The sequence below is a fragment of the Falco naumanni genome, chromosome 8, assembly GCF_017639655.2.
Source record: "Falco naumanni isolate bFalNau1 chromosome 8, bFalNau1.pat, whole genome shotgun sequence".
Classification (NCBI taxonomy): Eukaryota; Metazoa; Chordata; class Aves; order Falconiformes; family Falconidae; genus Falco; species Falco naumanni.
In genome coordinates, this window is record NC_054061.1 from 953,468 (window position 1) to 972,434 (window position 18,967).

Below are 18,967 nucleotides of genomic sequence, written 5' to 3' on the forward strand. Positions count from 1 at the left end.
CACCTGGGCATCCTGCTGCCCTCCCGTGCGTGTGCTGCTTGTACAGACCATGGACCGCAGCGCCGCACCGCATCGCACCCCTCCCGCTGCCCTTCCTGCCCGCCCCACTCTCGGGTGACGCTGCTGCTGCACTCCCCCCCACCCCATGCTCCCCTTACCAAATCCTTTGCTTTTCTCAAGTTTTGCCTCTGCTAAGCAGGATTCCCTAGAAAAGCTTTAATGACCTGTCACCTTTCACATCCCTCTGTGGTTCAGAGTGTTGTTCGGCTGCAGAGCAGGGGAGGGTGGGCTCTTCAGCTGGAACCAAGAGTTCACCCAGGAAAACATCCCTCGAGCCGCAGACCAGTGGCCATGCCCGGCATGAGCATCATTATTTCCAGCTGCAAAGGTAACTAGAAATGGAGTTTTCCCCAAGGCCCTGTTATCCCTCCAAATAAGGCAATGGATTAATATTAAAGCAAATTAAGTGCTCTAAATCTTGCCACTTTTACTGAAATGTTTGTCCTATTAGTGAGACAGACGTGAAACAGAATACAGCAAAAAAAACCCCACAGACTTGAAAGCTGGAAATAGAGTTGAAAACGATGGGTTTAGATCATGGGAAAACTATCATGCATTGAATTTGTGTCCTCAGAGCTGTCAGCTCATCAGCATGGAAACAAACACCAGGCCTGGGGAAGGCAAACTTTCCAGATGTGCCTGACTTCGGGCAGCAACACTCCTGCAGCGCCAGCGCGGCTGGGCCCTGGCAGTGGCAGCAGTGCCCGACCCGCGCACAGCACGTCCTGCCATCACCGCGTCAGATGCTGCGGCCACACGGACCCCCAGCCCCCACGCACATTCCTCCCTCCTGCTCCGGCTTTACTCCCTGCTCCTCTGCTACTCAGCCCGATGCATGATCCAGCCTCATTTCTTATAGAGTGATTTTGTGTAAAGCTTTTGCCTCCAGACCTTCGGTTCCTCTCGGCTCCAGATTCCCAGCGCTCCCCCTCGGACCCTCTGTCGTCCCATTCTGCCCCTCCCCAGGGAGCTGCCAGTTCCAGGGCTGCACCCAGCCCTCCCTCCCTACCACCCTGCTCCCCCCAAGGTGCCCGGGTTTCAGATTTAAAAACAACCAAAGCCACCCATTAAATCCTGACACTGGGTTGATTGTAGGTAGGTATTTACAGCAGAATTCTGCTCCTAGCACAGTTATTTTTCATGGAGCCAAATGTTTCATCCCCTGCTCATCAGACGTGTGCCATGGTTCCGGGGGAGCAGAGCTGTGCCTATGTCACGGCAGGGAAGGGTTCAGAAGCTCACGGGCTTCTCTCCGCATTTGTGCTGACCCAACCCCAGCCAGGAACGTTCGAAACAACCACGCGTATTTAAAGAGAAACAAGGACTTGTCAGCCGCTGGAGCAGGGAAGCAGGCAGCTGACAGAAAATGCAGCACAGGATCAAGAGGCAGCTTTGAACATGGGAGAGCTCATTCCCGAGAACAGAGCAGCCCTCCAGCAGAGACTTGCAGGCAAATTCAAGCTGCTCATGTGCCGCTGCGGCAGGGAGCACGGGGACACCTTTGATCAGCCAGTGACTTAAGCTCCAACATGGGACACAGCACTGGAAGACCCTCAAAGCAAAAGCTGCAGGTGGCTGCTGGTTTGCAGCCAGAGCGGGACGGCTCCCCGGCCCTGGGGCTGTTCTCCAGCGGGCCAGGGCAGACCTGGGTCCTGGGGACGAGCAGAGACAGTCAGTTTTTCACTCATGTTAAGGACAGGGGTTTCCTGGAACCCTTCATATTCCATCAGCCTGTCAGTTTCCCAAGACAGACGAGAACCTTGTGCCCAACCAGCCCACCCACTCCCTGCACTCCGACAGCCCCCCGTATTGGAGGGTGATTCTGCTAAGCCATTCAGGGACCCCCGCTGACAGCGTCACTGAGTCACATCCCTTACAATAACTACTCAAATCTCTGGAGATTTATACAAAATGAACTTCAGCTGAAGATTTTTGTTATACAAAATGCAAGTTTGTGACAGACTAAGGTTTGAAGATTGCTGGTGATAACACACTGACTGCAAAGCAAGCTTAAAATAACACACCTAGTAACAGCTAGCATGAGTTCGCCACAGAATAAAGTTCTAAACCAGCAGGCGTCCCTACGGGGAAGAATACGGGTTCAGCCCGTCAACTGATCCCAGAAGTTACAATGGAGCCTTCCCTAACTTCTCCCCTCATTTGCTCACTTTTCATACTTTATAGTACAATCCCAGAACCCTGACCATGTGCCCTGGCCTCACAAAGAGCACCCCGCTTCCCAGAAGAAGCCTCAACCCTTCTCTTTCTGGCACCCAGCAGATGGGCAACACAGGCTTCAAAGAAGAGACTGGATTGTATTTGACTTCCATTATTCACAAACTACTTCTGCTTTGGGGGTGGGGGAGGAGGCAAATGCTTCCTCTGTCCTAATTCCAGAATCCAGACTGATGCGAGAAGAAAAATGCTAGTCCTAAAATTGTACACAGCAGCTCAAACAGAAGAAATTTGATTATTTCCTCAGGCACACAAAGTAGCAACTCAATAAAAATAAATATGCTAATGAATATATTTAGTCTTGGCCATTACATTTCATAAATATTTACTGTTCAGTATTCAGAGTCCAAATTTGCAAGAATCGTTTAACAACCAAAATAAGATGAAGTATTTTGTTCCACCGTGCCAGTATGGAATACAGTCATTTCCTAAGGACTGTGTTGCGGCTCTTCCACCACAAAGTATGGGCCAGCATCTCCCACAGCATAAACCTGTAGCACCACCCACGGAAGCAAAGGTTCGTGGATTTCACTGCTGGAGAGCCGGCGGTGGCCACAGGCTGTGGCTGGGCTGTTCAGCAGTATGCTTGTTTAGCTTCAGAGTAGGATGGCTGAGACCAATAAATATAGAAATAAGCAGGACCACAGCACTTAGGCATAGTATGAGGAAGAGTCCACTGAGAGTTTACGTGACGTTTCAGGAAATAAAGCACAACCCACCCTGAAAAATGCAGAGCCCATTGTTTTCCCTTAGGGCAATCAAATACCTGGTTTAAATCTTCACAAAGAACACATGCAGGCTTTCATGGGGCTATTTGTAAAGTGTGGTATTACCCTAACACAGTAAAGGGGATCAAAGACAGGTTGTGCTTATCTGAATTTTAAATGAAAAGTTTAAAATAAAACCATCCTGATGCGGTGTGTGTAACAGAAGGAAGAGAAGCGTATGAGAGATGCTCTTTGTCAAGATCTTTTGCGCTTGATCAATTCACCTCCAGGTTTCTTCTTCTTCTACTCAGAAGCAATACGAGAGAAATACTTTTAGCAAGAATTCAAATATATGCAAAACTTGTATTAAGGCATATCTTTACAGCAGAAAATAATCATGCTGGCAGGAGTATAATAACCAAATACTTCCAACACTGCCATCAGAACTGAAGTAATGCGTGACTCAAGCGGGGAACAGTAACCCTACTCGGCTGCTACCACTCAGCTTCATTTCTGTAGAAGGAATTAAGCTGTGAAATAAAGGTGTGCTTGCGCCTCCCTTGATAAGGCACAAAGCAACTGGTTGACTAGGCAAGGGTGTCTTCAGAGCAACAAGGGCTATTTTTGTTTTGTTGCTCTATGTTCCCTTACCAAAGTCTCAGTCTCTAGAGACTATAGCACCGATTCACAGGAAGATGCTGTTTCCTAGCTTGCAGTTGATCCTCCATGACTTTCATTATCAATGTTCCCTTAAGCAGTACGATTCCTTAATCTTTTGTAAAACATTTGCAGTCTGTGGTGGTCTTTTCTTCCAGCTGTGTATATTAAACGCTCTTTCCTCAATAAAAATGGTACCAGTAAAGTTCAGGCAATGGACCTGGAATTCCCATGGCAATGAAGATATGTGGTTCCGAGGAAACTCTATGCAAATACATTTTCTCCTGCAAAAGCAGAGAAAATAGCTTTTAGAAGAAATTTATTAGGAGGTAATCAATAGTCATTTCCTCTTGTTCTAACGCTAATTCAAGAGTCGACCAATTCTTCTCTCCACAGATAACCCCTGAAGATACTACTTTTCAGTAAAGATTCTTAGATAGAACCAACATCTTATTTTACTAAGGCTATTACACTCATGGTAAATTAACAAAGACCAGAGGATGAAGTACAGGACGCGTAAGTAATTTTCATCAACATACTATTCAGTAACTCTGGAGTAGTATTGAATCTAATGCTGCAGTAGATCATTACTTTTCTCAAAAATTCCTCAAAAATTGCATGCTATTTATAATGGACAAAACCCCCACATTTATTTGTAGAACTACAAGGAGCACAATGTGCAATAGGTATCACAAACTCTCAACAATTTTTACAATCTGTAGATGCATGTTGCACTTACAGCTGCTCACTAAGAGCACGATCACCTACACTGCTCCTGAAGAAGTGTCTCCATTATTTTAATACCCTGGAAAAAAAGCAAAAAAATGCCAGTTTTGCACACAACTTAAGTATTTCATACATTAGAAAGGGCATCCCACAACATACCATTAAGCCTTAAAAGAAATTGCGTATTATGGTCCTGCACAAACTCAGTGCGGTTCTCCCCTCTGCCTGGGAAGCACAAGGAACATTACAGCAGAGGCTGCTCAGGGGAACCTAGAAAGGACCAAGGACCCTTAGCAGCTTGCAAGCTCTTCCAGGCCAAGACTGCACTTGATCAGGTCACACATTTCATTCCAGTTCTGTCACTGCTTCGCTTGCACCAAGCCACTACTCATCCCTGCACCTTGGTATATCCCTCTTTAAAATGGAAATACCATCACTCATGTTCTTTGCATGCAAGCAATTGGGAACGTGAGTATGAAAGTGCCCCATAAAAGCCCCATGATTATTTCTATAATGAAGGAATTCATGTTGGAATGAAGTAAAAAATGCCATCAGAGGACCAAGAAGGTGAATACTTCTTTCTCCAGGACTGATCTATGAAGGAAGGAGGAACTTCTAAACAATGAACTATTAATCAAAGCAAAATGCAGGTTGAATCTAGGGGGTTTGTTTGGCAGGGGGTTTGCTGCAGACAAGCAGCTCACCAGCCTGCAACCTGGGTGCTCACCAACCAGCAACGGCTGCATGGGTGCAAACCACGGAACTACCTACAGCAGGGCAGCCATCCAAAAACTGGGGGGAAGCTTTCAACCGAGTGCTTTTCCCACGTCAGGGCTACAGCCTGCTCCGCAGCCAGATGCTTTACTATTCTGCAATTAATTTAGGTTCAAGGTTCAGTACAAAGTGAGAGAGAAGCAGCTTCCTATTCGGCAAAAAGCAAAACCCACTCACTCACTCTAGGTAAGAAAATGCACAACATCCCCCCCTCGCCCACTTTTTGGCTCTGTCTGTGTACTGAAACTGTAGTGATTTGCCAACCCTGCCTCTAATGTTTGGTGAGATCATGTGGACTGAAGCAAGCTCTGAGCTTAGCTATAACCTGTGTGGGGCTAAGGTTTACCCTAGTAGGCTCTCTGTTTGTCAAGATAAAAGAAAAAGGATTTCTCTGTTTGAGTCACTGTGAGAGGAGGTAAAAAAAGGCAACGTTAACAAATAGGTCAAGAGAATTTCTCTTCACATCTCTACAAAACCAAAATGGACGAGGTATTTTATACCTATAAAAAACGGTTCATCTTCCATGCCTATTCTTTGTAGAAGGCAATAAGCTGGCTACCTTAGTCTATCAGCCTAAATTGGACATGCCACTGTTTACAGAACGAAGCACTAATCGCCGTAAGTGAAGACTCGGAGGTTTGCCTAGGGAATTTAAAAATGTTACTTATTGAATCAATTATGTTCACAGTGTGACAACTGCTTTTTCTTTTATTTCTCTTCATAGCGCTGCAGACTTTTAGGCAATATGGTGTTGAGGAAGAAAAGGGGACTGAGAGGGGACTCGATTAAATGAATAAAATATGAAAGGGCAGGCACAAGTCATTACCCAGTATCTTTTCAGCTAGGAACAACTAAATCAAAGCCTAATCAATATATTCCTTTCAACTAAAGTTCAAACACTTAAGTCTCAGCCCCAGGAGATCAAGCTTAAAGGAGCTAAATTTACACTGCTTAGAGTGCAATGATGCACTTGAAATGCAGAACAAACATTGCCTACTCACTGCACTCTGCACCTCTACAGCTGCAGCTTAAAAGCTTCTCTGATGGACAAGACACAGAATAGTTTTATTTTCAGAGGTGGAAGTGCTCTGCTAGTGTAAGAGCTCTCCTGCCGTAAAGTGTCTACATACAGCCCTTATCAGTGCAATACCCCAAGGCACTCGAAGGGGCGGGAGCCCAGCAGATCCCAGTCCAGCAACAGCTATGGGCAACTCCTCCAGCAAGTGCCACTTTGTCCCCACAGCCAGTACGTGGAAACCACACCGACCCAGCAGTGGGGTGACAGGGCAATGAGGGAAATGAGAAATGGCAGTCTAAGGACTTTCCAGCACTACAGACTTGTTGAGCAGCCTACATTTGCATCTGGAGTAGCTGCCAGGAGCCAGACTGGACTGCCAGCTGACAGGGACAGTCAGAACATATCACATCTGTAGCAACTCCACAGCTTTACCAAACACTGTAAGTTTTAAAGAAGAGGTTAAGTGATGTACAGGAAAAAGATAAATGGCCTGTTTGAATGTGATGAAGGCAATGCCTATTGCAGTGCACACCCCATTTCTGTTGCCAGCACAAAAGCGGGGTAGCATTTTAACAGACTAGCAGAAGATTTTATGCTGTCTCTGAAAAGAGCACCTAAGACCTTTCAATCTTTTTCTTACCACGACAAAACATTTTTCAGTTAAATATTTGTTATTTGAGCTCAGTGCCACCATTTAACAAACACTACATCATGGCTTTTAACTTCCATCTCCTTATATATTCAAGTTAAGCAAAAAAATAAGAAACCAACATGTGAAAATGACAGAAATGTTGCAACATTTAAGAGGCAACAGTAAAACACCTACCAACATAACAAAAGTTTCCCGCTACAAACGCTCCTTTATTGTGTGGCCTTAAAATCACTCATAACTTCGTCATCTGTACTGCTTCACACTGCCAGAGATCATTGTAACTTAGACAGGTACAAACTAATTAGGCCACTCTTTAAACAAATTTTAAAAACTCAAACACACAAAGGCTGACTTCAGGGGCTACCACTACCCCCTGGGCTGGAAACTTCTTGCAGACAAGGGAGCATCGTTTCACCTCTCTGAAGGAAGCCAGGCTCTCACCATCAGACCCAGCACAGGCTGCGCTGGTAGCTGGCATTTACCAGCATATCTGCTCAGACTTCTGAATTATTCAGGAGCAGAGTTTTATTGGCAATAATGTGAGTGCACATCATGCATTAATACCTTTTCTGAACAGGTAAGAAAAAAAATAACCATAAATGCTGTAATTTTTTCACTCAAATGCACTACAACTTCTATACAAACAAAAGCAGGGCAGAAAGATTTTCTCTCCTACATTTTTGTTCAGAGTTGGAATAAAGTAAGGGAAACATGACAAGTATGAGGAGCCATAAAATGTCACTGTCGTTCTGCTAGGCATTAAAAAAAACCCTACCCACAGAATAGGCTCATATCTCAGTTACAAAAATAATGATTCAAAAGAGAAGTGCCTTTGGTATCCATGAATAGTAACTTTCCCTCCCTTTCTACAAAATAAAGATACTTAATATTGACTGCGTGAATACATGAGCATTATTGTTGTCAAACAGATTTTAATATCCATTCAGTATTTCCTCCTGCTCTTCATGTAGCTCATCCCCTACTCCATTTCCTCTGCCTCCTCACGTTGCTGCCTCCCACTGATTCCTTACTCCCTTATCTCATCTGAGCCTGTCCAAACAGATGGATGGAGGAGTGCACTGCTGTCAGGATAGAGGAGATAAAGCAGGAATCATGGTTTGGCTTTGAAAGTAACATCCTTACCTATTCCAACCAATTATACCAGGTGCAGAGCCTTTTTGGTCAGGCCGTTAGGAATGATGGAGATCAGGTACTGGAAGTAGTAAATGGAAGCCTAGACAGCATTTATCAAGCATTGTCATACATGCAATATATACATTTTAAAACTTTAAATATTGTCTTTGTATTGCCATTTATTACATTTGGGTATAATGTGCCTCAGAACTACTCTTATGGCCAAGCCACCAAAGGAACCCTGTCTAAGAGCTTAGAAGAAATGAGATGCCTAGATACAGCTTCTGCCTTAGGGAGACAGATGTTTTGGAGGTGGGGGGAAAAACCAGGCAAGACCACACATTTATACCAGATCTGGTGCGCTTGTATTTTTCTTTGTCACAGTTCTGCAGACACAGCCAAAATTGCTAAAGGCTTTCTAATGCAGCACTGTAGAGATACTGCGAGCTAGTCTGCTCTACCCGCTCGCTCCACGCTGCCACAAGCCAGCAAGATGTGTCCCATTGCTCACAGTCACTGCTTACATTAGCATAGCTCACGATTTCTGGGTTTTTTCTTTCAAAGCCTCAACAAAAGTATCTTACAGTTATCAAGAATAATCAAATATATTTCTACCTACAGCTCTTGGGACACAGGTTCCAAAATCAGGTTTTCAAGCACAAATGAGAGGTGGGGACTGTCAGCCCCTAGGCTGGCAGAGAGGAGACAGTCCCGAGGGACTGCGGGTGGGGTGCTGCCCAGGCTCCCACTGACTTCAGTGCAAGAAAAGGCAGGACACTGCTAAGGCCACTTCAAAACAAAACAAAACAAAACCAAAAAAGCCCCAAAACCAAAAACCCCACCTTCAAGAGTATTAACCTCTTGGTCCCTGTGAATAATTAAAGAATGGCATAAGGTATGATCTGAACCGTGGACATCTAAGTTCATGTGAAAAACAAAATTTTTCAATTAGATAACTAAAAAATGATAAATAATGGTAAATCTAAATTCATTATAGTCTTGCAGTACGTAAGATTCATGAGCGCAGCCATGAAAATGCCATGGCCATGTTTTCAGGCACATACACATGCTTTCATTCACCTGAAACAAGATATAAACTGGAGGGAGGGGAAAAGAAAGAAAGAAAGAAACAAAAAAAAACCAAAACAAAAAGAAAAAAGGCAAAACCCCTCTCAGTTTCTCATTAGAAAAGTTTAGTGAAATGTTCCTTCCTTCTCCTTCTTGCTCCCTTTTCAGCAGATGTAAATTTTAAACAGTCTGCACAGCACAACCTGAACCCCCAAATCTCTTCAAAGTATAAACTCGCAGAGAACAAGAATTCCACAAAACTTCATTTCCCAATGAACGAATGCTTCAGGAGACATGGCTCTTAAACCTAGTTTATCAATATGACATGACTCCCCGAAATGAAAAGCCTTTGAACACCACCTCCCTTGGGATGCTCTGCTGGATAGCTTTTATCCTCTTCCATAATTCTTACTGAAAGACAGAACTATTGAAGTATACAGAACTGCTACAGGGAGATTGACTGTGGCTATTGTAAATACATCAAGCTGCCAAAAAAAAAAACCCTGACATTACTGGAGAAAAATGTGTGACATGATACAAATTCATGTTGACTACTTTTGACTATTTCAGTATAAAGGTGCTATAGAACGGCAAATTATTACTACAGTATTAGCTGGTACAATGAGGCATTAGGAAGAAGAACTGTTCCAGTGCCTGGGGGAAATCAGGAATAAGAATGAATTACAGAAACTGATACAGTCATATACGCCATGTTTTAAGATGTATCTGAAATAAAACTATTACCATAATAAAACTAAATCCATTTTTATTCTGCTTATTCTCTGTAGACAAAATATCAAATATTCTTTCAACAATTAAAAGATACAAAGAATCCAGACTCAATTTAATTTTGAACCCAAGATGATCTGGTGATTCAAAAAATACAGAATATAACTCAGAGAGGAAATTCAAGCAAAAAAATTACTTACCTTCTTCACAGCCTGTTTTAAAAATGATTGAGCGAAAGCTTCCAACACACAGTTGAGCAAACCTGCCCCCGTGACTGATATTTGGCCTTTTTGTGTGAAGTCTGTCCTAAGAAACAGGAACAGAACATCCTTTTATTTTTCTGTCTACTTAGTAAACACTAAGCGTATGTTAGAAAGTTAGTCTTTGATACCCAAGTAGAGGATTAATCTCTTACATTCACATATTTTGTATGACAATCTCAAAGGCAAACACACAGCAGACCAGTGGCATAACAAGATGCTTGTGACGAGTATCTCCCGCCGCCAGCACTGCTGAAGGTCCAGCTGGACTCTGCTCCAGGGAGGACACAAGACACACGTTTACTGGAGAAACCCAAAGAGCAGCAACACAGAGAGAGGTCTGAAGGAGACACAACAGCTGTCCCCAGAATCATGAAAGCCAACGGCAGACACAGGAAAATACACCTCTACAATTTTATAGAGTCCTCAGGACATCATTCCACCCAAGCAGAGGTGGTGATACCAGTGAGGAGAGGACCCCCCAGTCCCATCCCGGCAGCACGCAGGCGAACCCACCATCACTGATGCCCTCGGTGTGCCACTAACATCTTTAATTTCTGTCAATGCAATTCAGTAAAAATGCAGACACATGGAGTTGCAGTGAAGGAGCAGGAGAACATGAGAAGTTTGCCCCAACCACAGAATGGATGTCAGCACTAAAAATCCACCACTGAACTCAGCGGCTTTGGTTGGAATTTATTTATTCATTTTGCAGTTTCACCATTGAGCCTCTTTCTTTTTTGTCCCCTACAAGGAAAATATTGATCTCTAATTGATTTCTGTAGCACGCAGCTAGCAATGCCGCATCATTACAACACAGTCACAGGGAGAAGTCTATTAATGAGATCCAGCTACTAAATTATTGACTAGTTAAGTACAGCAAATTTGGTCTAATTGTTTTCATGATGGGGGTTTAATTAAAGTGTCTTTAGTATAAAAAATCTAGCAATATTCTTGCTCCAATAGTGTCAGGGAGAGTTTCCAAAGCCTGCATGGCTTTCAAAATTAAATTAAAAGTTACATCCAACGCAAGGCTCTTCAAAAGAGGGAGCTTTTGTACGGAAGATCTTTTTAATTCCCATCTCCAGCTGACAAGCACTGCTCATGCATCACGTGCCTCTCTCCACGTCAAGGAGGCATCTCACCCTGCGCCCACCGCACTGCGAGAGACTGTGGCTCCCTTGGGCTCTCTGAAATGAGGGAAAGTGCTGGGCAATAAAGGGAATCTGATGGCAATTGAGGGATATAACATGAAAAAGCACCAAAATGCTCCTGGCAGGGAGGGGGAAAGCAGTCAAACCAAAACACGCAGGGATGGCAAACAGCACCAGAGACAAAATTCAAGCTACACAGGGATTCTCCACTGTGGAAAACCAGATATAATGTGTCCCGACACATGGAAATTTGCCAGTACACAACTTCAGCGTAAATCCAGGCAGCTACAAGGGAGTTTTGCCACTGACTTTCCCTTTCAGTTTGGCACTGTGCACCAGACAACTCTTCCCAGAGCCCTCCCCGTCAATACGGACACTGCCCATCTCAGCTGGGTGGGAAGCAAGCTCATACCTAATTTATGTAATACACACTTTTAGGGTAAGTGCAAATGAATCACTCTAGGAATTTCCCTAACGCAAACACATATGCGTGCAAGCAGAGGGGAACAGCCGACAAGATTCAGACGGGTTTGATATACCAGCAGTGAAAGCCGTGAGCCCCAGAGCCCTCTGGAGCTGCATTGCAGGGCAGTGCTGGCGAACACTGGGCAGTGCCAGCAAACCAGCCCCCAACCCTCTGCAGGCAAACACTGCTCCGGGCTGGACCTGCCCTACCTGCAGCACAGCCTCGCCTGCAGGGACTAACTGGCTTTCTTTGGACTTCAGGCATCAAAAGGAGATGCTTGTCTGTAGCAGCAATTAAATCACAGAAACCAAATAAAGAGTGTCACAAAGAAGTTCAGCCAAGAGGGTAACAGGTGCTTTCTGGCCTCTGAATATCCGGATATGCCCCATCGTGCCTTTTTCAATGGTTTATAATTTATTTACAGTAATGTCTGTTTGCTACTAGATCTTTTCAGACTTTTATATACTCTTACTTGGAAGCACCCACAATAATTCACTTTGCAAGAATATGCAGCACTTGGCATCACTGCATTCACATTTATCTAGAACAAAATAACCACCTAATGCTAAAAGGAAGAACTGTTTGGGACTAAGCAAGCATCACTTCAATTGCCCCAGTTCTATTAGGGACACCAGGAATGTCACAGTCTCCCTTCCCTGACTTGCAGCTCTCTAGCTGAAAATAATAAATGATGTAACTGCCAATCTCAAACTGGGTGAACTAATTCACGTCCTCTGGAAGAGGTTCTCCTAGGCGCCTAGGGACTGGATTCATAGTTTGATTTTCTACAGCATATTGGTCTACAAAGTAGCTGAGCTGAAGTCAGCACAGACAGTTGTAACTTCATCTGACAAGGGCAGAAATATTCTAGATTCCCATCAACATCATCCCACCACAGGTGGGACCAGGCTGCAGCTCTCCAAAGCAGCAGCTCCGTAATAACCCCACTGCAAGAGACCTCCTTGCAGAGGCACAGATCAGGGCAGTGGGTGCCATGGCTGTAACGCACCCAGGGAACACCCACAAAGCAGCCTGCAGCCAGCACCCCAACAACCCCCCAAGCCACCAGCTCCCTGCTGGGTTGGGAACAGGCAATGCCTGGCACAGAGCCCATCACACACCCTTCTAGCGACCTAAAGAGTTTCACAAGGTCGCTATTGAAATCTGCCCAGCCGTGCACAGTAGGGGAGAACAACAAGTTTCTCTCTGTACTCAGGCTACTATCACTCTCATAACACTGTTCTCTTTTTAGGGGCATAATATACAATTTTCCCACTAATCAGGATCACTTGAGTCTCCTCACTGTGTGTTTTCTTATTTCTCTCCACTACAACAGTATGCTGCTAATGTTATGCCCTTTACGTAATTCCTTCGCCTATTAAAATGTAAATGTCACCGTATGTACACTACATGCAGCTGAAATTTCACACCCGTTTTGGCAGCCAGCATTTGTTAGATCCGATTGCCTTCATAAGAACCCTGAAGAGGTGACAGTGGTGCGCAGAGGCATGCCCAGGTATCCTTGACCCTACCCAGCCAGGGCAGCATGGCTGAGGGCTGCAGGCTCCTGCAGCCAAGTATTGCCGCTGCTGACCTGCACCGGCACCCACCGCACCTCCAGAGGCACCGGCAGCCCGGCAGGTGCTGCACACCTGCGTGAGCGAACCTGCTGAGGCTGCCATCACACCCTGGCAGCCCAGTACGCCTCTGCCTTCCCCATTGCCAGTGTGCTTCAAGGTAAGAGTGAGCAGCGGTGATGCCAAACTCGCACAACTCCCCTGCACAAGCCTGCAGGAGCAGACACAGCATGCTAAGGACAGCATCTCTCCTAAACTGGAACTGAAAAGCCTTGAAAATAGGGTGTGAGTGACCGACCAGCTGCAGTAAATCAGTTTCTACACCAACAGGACCAACATCTACAGCTGCAATGCAAGTCTGATGCAGAAGAAGCCTCAGTAAGGACAGAGGGTCCCAGCAAACTTTTGAAACAAAACATTTTTAAAAGCCAGAGGAACATGTCCTCAAACAGCAACGTCCCAGCATGGGGCTTTCAAAAATGCCTCAGCCACAAGGAATTTAATTTCATCTGAAGTTGGTGGGGTTCTTCCTTAACACCCTTAGAGCTTTCCAAAGTCACATGGACCTTGCTGGACATCCCTGCCACACTTCCCAGAGAACATCACAAGGCAAAAGTAACAACAAATTACAAGAGACACTAGAACAAAGTAAGAATTAATGGGGTTGACATCAGCTGGAAATAAATCTTTTTTTAAAGACAGTCACATTATCACATACCTGCTCATTTCAATGCTATGGAAATTAGAAATTCCACTCTGATCCTGCTGTAAACGTGCATAAAGACATTTCTAGGCTCCACTCTGTACAAACACAAGTTTGTGCTCTCCCAGGCAAAGTCCCACAGCAGCTCACATCTCTGGGTCACAGCAGGCCAAACACCGGAGAAAGAAAATTGTTTGGGAACAAGTATGTTCCATGCCAACGGTGGGCAAGCAGGAGGGAGCTGGTAATTTTTAAACTGCTGTCCAAGCATCTGTTGGTAGATGCAAGAGCAAAACGAACACTCTGGCTACACCTGCTGTGCAGGAACAGCAGGGCAGCCTTCTGTAACTGCAAAGCAGCACATAGAAAATTAATTTCCAGCGATTATTTGTGCTCTGGCCAGAGCCTAAGCTTACGTCTGAACAAGCCAGAGGAAAGCTACAGGACAACTACAGCTGCTGCTTCAAATGCATTCAAGACATACGAAAGAAATTGTTATTCAGACCCCTCTCATTGCAAAAGGCAACAGAAAACCCATCTGCAGGGCTTCGGGCCTGCAGCAGCAGCCCAGAGCCAGCACAGGGATGCTGCTGTACCCAGAGGCCAGTACTCACCAGTTTGGATTCTCCAAGCTCTCTCTGAAGACAGACTCCTCGCTGAGAGATGCATACTGTGTCCACGTAAGGCAATGAGTTTTCATAGTCATATTTCTTTTCCGCATATTAAGCCAAGATTCCTCTTCCAAGTAGATGTCGGGCACTTTTAAGACACCGACCTGGGAAACAGAAGAATGACAGCTTTTTAAGAAAAAAAGGTAGAAACACTTCTCAGTACTTTTAAAGTGTTGCTAGCCTCATAGGGTAAGACTGAGGATTCAGCAGGAGGGCACAACAGCTGTGGTTAGCCCAAATAAGAACACTCAAATTGTTCAGAAGCTACTGAAGGCCATGTAAACGCCCCAAAATTTAGGGAAGCGGCTCAGTCCCCAGCCAGACTTCCAAGACCACTGCAGGCCAACTTACCAGCATCACTTCATGCTTCCTGTCTTGCTGATGACAACTAACTTATGACAAAGAAGGATAAGAGAAGCCACTTCCAAACCGTTAAATGCAAGGGAGCCAAACCCACCAGCTAAACCATGAGGGCAGGAGAAGAGCTTGCACCTCTGCCCTGCTCCAGCTCCTTTCTCCCAGGAGGCCTCCTCCTCCTCCAAGAGCCCACTCTCAAACTGAGTGACCTTGATCTAATAAGCGTGGGCTAGAGAAAGGATAAAAATCTCACCATCGCTTTATTTACATTCTGCCTGTATAGGACAATGATATGTTCTCCTTGGCAGGTGAGGCTTGGAAGAGACAAACACATGTTTAGAGGCAAAAACATACAGAGTTGTCAGCACCAGAAAAAGAGTACATGCACACGTTTAAGCATGCAGACAGTGAAATACTAGTTGTTTAATCATGCATGAATGTAAATGTACTTTTCTGTATACAGACTATCTGCTGCAAGATACTCTGAAAAAAACCCAAAGAATAAATTAAGGCAAATTCTCCTCCCATAACAAACTGTGAAGAAAGGGCTGTCACTAAAAGAGACACTAAGGGATTGCACAACCCAGGTTCTAATGTTTTCTACAGCCTTGTCTTATCTTCTTCATTGGAACCCTACGATGCCGTATTTAACTTGCAACATGCTATAGGCACATTAAGTATTATTTCATTCCCTCTGAATTCACTTACAGAATAGTCTTGTGAGAGATTACAACCCAACATGTTCAGAAGCCATGGATCAGACATCCAAAACACCTGAGCTCATCTTAGAATTACCTAGTTTTTATTACTAGCTGCCACCCTTTTGCCGAGATCCACGAGACTGAGCTTTTGTAAAAATACCATCTACCACACAAAAATCGTAATGACAGCAATATGATCATTATATTGGGATGGGGGGAATGGCTGTACTTTCACCGTGGCCCAGGTAAGCTTTTAAAGCAGCTTTACTTTTTCCAGGTACAGAAGTTGAAAGCCCATCTGCATGTAAAACAACCACCACCACCAGTTACACCTTAGTCTGCTCAAGGCCACAGTTTTGTCCATTCAAGTATAGAATCGGTTCCTAGAGGGTTTTTTTCTCTTAACTTATCTTTTAAAGTAACTCTTCTAATTAAAAAAAAAAAAAAAAAAAAGAAATCATTTGGAAATGTGATTCTTTTAAACAAGATAAAACACCGTGAAGCATTAAGGTTTTACAACTTGACTAAATTTCTCTAAATAGTTACCTTTCTTAAAATTTCAGGAATTACATTCTGGCATGTTGCAATTCTCCTCCGGTAAATAATCCCTGTAGACAAATCTGATTATAAAAGAAAATCAGAAAGGAAGAGTTGCAGCAGCTAGTATTACCATTTTTTAACAAAAGCAAAGTAGTTGAAAGACTTCACATCAGAGCAAATGTGCAAACAGAAATGCTGGCAAATTAACAGAGCGCTGGGGGAGGGGGTCATTTTCTTTGGGGGTTGGGTTTTTTTGTTTTTTAAGTATAACCCAGTACTGCTCCTGCTTTGCCAGACAGAGGGCTCTAAGTAAGACTGCTATGGGCATTCTATGCTCTGCCTGAGGAGGAAGGCACCTGTATCCATCACTGTAACCCAGACTCCCCTATTCCAGCACACAGTACTAACATTTTACTGGCATTTATACTGGTGCTCCTGGGTAGCAAAGCACACTGCAGGCAGTGCCAGGCTGCATGGGAGCGTGCAGCCACCAGACCAACGTACAGGCTTAGGCTTTAATTTATTTCTGTCCCCACCCCAATTTATATTCTCAGGTTCATTCTCTGGGCAAACACACTGTGCACAACTTTTACAGAACAGTCCTGTCTCATCACACATTCAGTTTTGTATTGAGTTGGACCCAGTGACAAGGACAAAACTATCTATTAGGAAACAAATTACAGTTATTTAGTACCTCCAAAAAAATGGTTGGCTTTTAGAATCACTTTGCCTTTTAATATTTAATGACCCAGATCAAGAACAGAACGCTACTGAACAAGAAGCCAACTGGCAGGCGGCCCAGGTTAAAGACTTCTCTGGGATAAAAAGAGTACCTTCTCGAATAGTTGCATTTGGTGGGATCTGTGAAATGAAAACTTCATGGGGTTTGGTTTTCAGAATTCTTAACAAACACCACATTAATAATATGAAGCACCTTCATGCAACATGGAATAGAAAAGCATTCTCTGGAAAGAGTGGTTTACTGCATTTGAAGAAAACAGCAACAGCAGCACTAATGCTCAGCTTTCTTGAATCCCAGGGCAACCTCACTAACAACTTGGTTAGAGAGCATAAACCTGGAATTAAGAACCATCATTAAACCTGAGCTGCAAGACAGAACACATCTCTAAATGTATGATAAAGAATTTAGGGACTAAAACTTCACAGAACCATAGAATGGTTTGGGTTGGAAGGCACCTTAAATATCACCCAGTTCCAACTCCCTGCAATGGGCAGGGACACCTCCCACTAGACCAGGCTGCTCTGAGCTACATCAACTCCATCAAAACTTTAATTCCAAAGCGTCTGGGACTAAAAGTTTAAAGTCTACAAGTTATTTCATCCCAAACAGGTATTTGATCAGAGTTCCCATATTAGGAAGAAAGGTTGTTATTTCCACACAAAGTCCTATAGTACTTGTTTCCCACGTGGCTGCACAACTGTTTAACACACCCTCCCACAGGCACGTTACTTTAAGTTCCTAATTGCAAGCAATTCCTGCAAGCTCAGCAACTGGAAAACAAAAGGCCATGTGGTACCAGCAGACCTGATCTGACAACTGTGCTCCAGCCCAAGCAGATTTATTTTCCTGTCAATATGATTGGGAAACAGTAACTTCTGATTTTCAGTGTTTCAGGAATTCTGACTGATGAAGCAAGAGACTGATGATGTGTGATGGCTTTCTGAGCATCAGCATCCTACAAGGCCACCACGTGAGTGTGATTCCTGGAACTACCTCCTCATCCAGGAGGTGAAACAGCAAGAGATCCCTCCGAAGGCAGGGATCATGAAAGCCAAGTAGCACAATGCCTGCAGAGCGCCTGAGGCTCGATCCATACAACTCACTGTGCTTCCTTCCAGGGGCCTTACATCTGATCTGTGGAGCACTGCAGATGGAAATCATCACAGAAACACCAAGGAACCATAACACAAAAGAACATCTGCACAGAAACAGGCACAACATGTCTGACGGCCCCGGAATAAGCTGAAAATTCAAATACTTAATGCAGTTAAACCCCACACTTTGGGGTGGGGAGTGGACTATATTTTCTTCGTTTTGCTTACACAATGTCCAGCACACAGAATCCCAGGCATGTCTGCAGCGCACGGCTTCTAATGAAATAGAAGTATTTCATAATTAATTTTAAAGGTTATGAAAAATTTTAACTAGCTCTGTAAAAATATTCAGGCAGCTTACCTGTTTTCTCTTCCACTGTTTCTACAGCTGTGATGTGTTTCTCCATGGGACTGGGATACTGGGATAAAAATGCATAGGATGAAGATTACCACTTCTCATACAGGTAAAAGAAAATCACTAGCTGTCACTTGTCAAGTCAGAAGCACTTGCATAGCTTCTCTCAATGGGTACGAGCCGAGATGCCTGATATTAACAATCTGCAGTCTCTATTCAGGTTAGCGGAGAGGAAGAATTTAGTAAGATTAGCTTAGTAAGTAAGGATAGAAAATGAACAGAAAACCCACAATCCTGCTATGAGAAAAACTGCTTGAAGGGGGAGATGCTAGCTTTTCCTGCAGCATACAGGCACCTTCCACACACCCTCTGTAGCACAGAAACAAAGACACAAGCTCTTGACCCATATATCACGTTTTTCAAACGAGGGCTACGCAGAGCTTTCAGCAGCGTGGCAGCTCCACGGGCCAAAGCCCCTGCACTGTGTCCACAGGGAGCCATGGCATCCTGAGTTTCTGCAGCAAGCTCATGCCTTGCCACTGTCGCTAAGCGCATTCAGCCACACAACCTATTTCCTCGAGCAAAAA

General features: G+C 44.3%; 1 protein-coding gene across 18 annotated transcripts in view; it reads right to left on the reverse strand.

The window, feature by feature from the left end:
* PRELID2 (PRELI domain containing 2) overlaps nt 1-18,967 on the reverse strand; it is a 79,443-nt gene that overhangs the window by 52,842 nt on the left and 7,634 nt on the right. For 8 of the 18 annotated variants that reach the window (XM_040602892.1, XM_040602893.1, XM_040602895.1 and 5 more), the window contains 5 exons: nt 18,387-18,444; nt 18,254-18,301; nt 16,196-16,269; nt 14,535-14,695; nt 9,961-10,066 (listed from right to left, as the gene is read on the reverse strand). In XM_040602892.1, the coding sequence (XP_040458826.1) occupies nt 9,961-10,066; nt 14,535-14,695; nt 16,196-16,269; nt 18,254-18,301; nt 18,387-18,444 (447 nt within the window). Of the gene's footprint in view, nt 1-2,573; nt 3,944-4,397; nt 4,465-7,972; nt 8,064-9,960; nt 10,067-14,534; nt 14,696-16,195; nt 16,270-18,253; nt 18,302-18,386; nt 18,445-18,967 lie in introns of those variants that run through there. The other 10 variants (XM_040602894.1, XM_040602902.1, XM_040602904.1 and 7 more) reach the window with 7 other exon arrangements.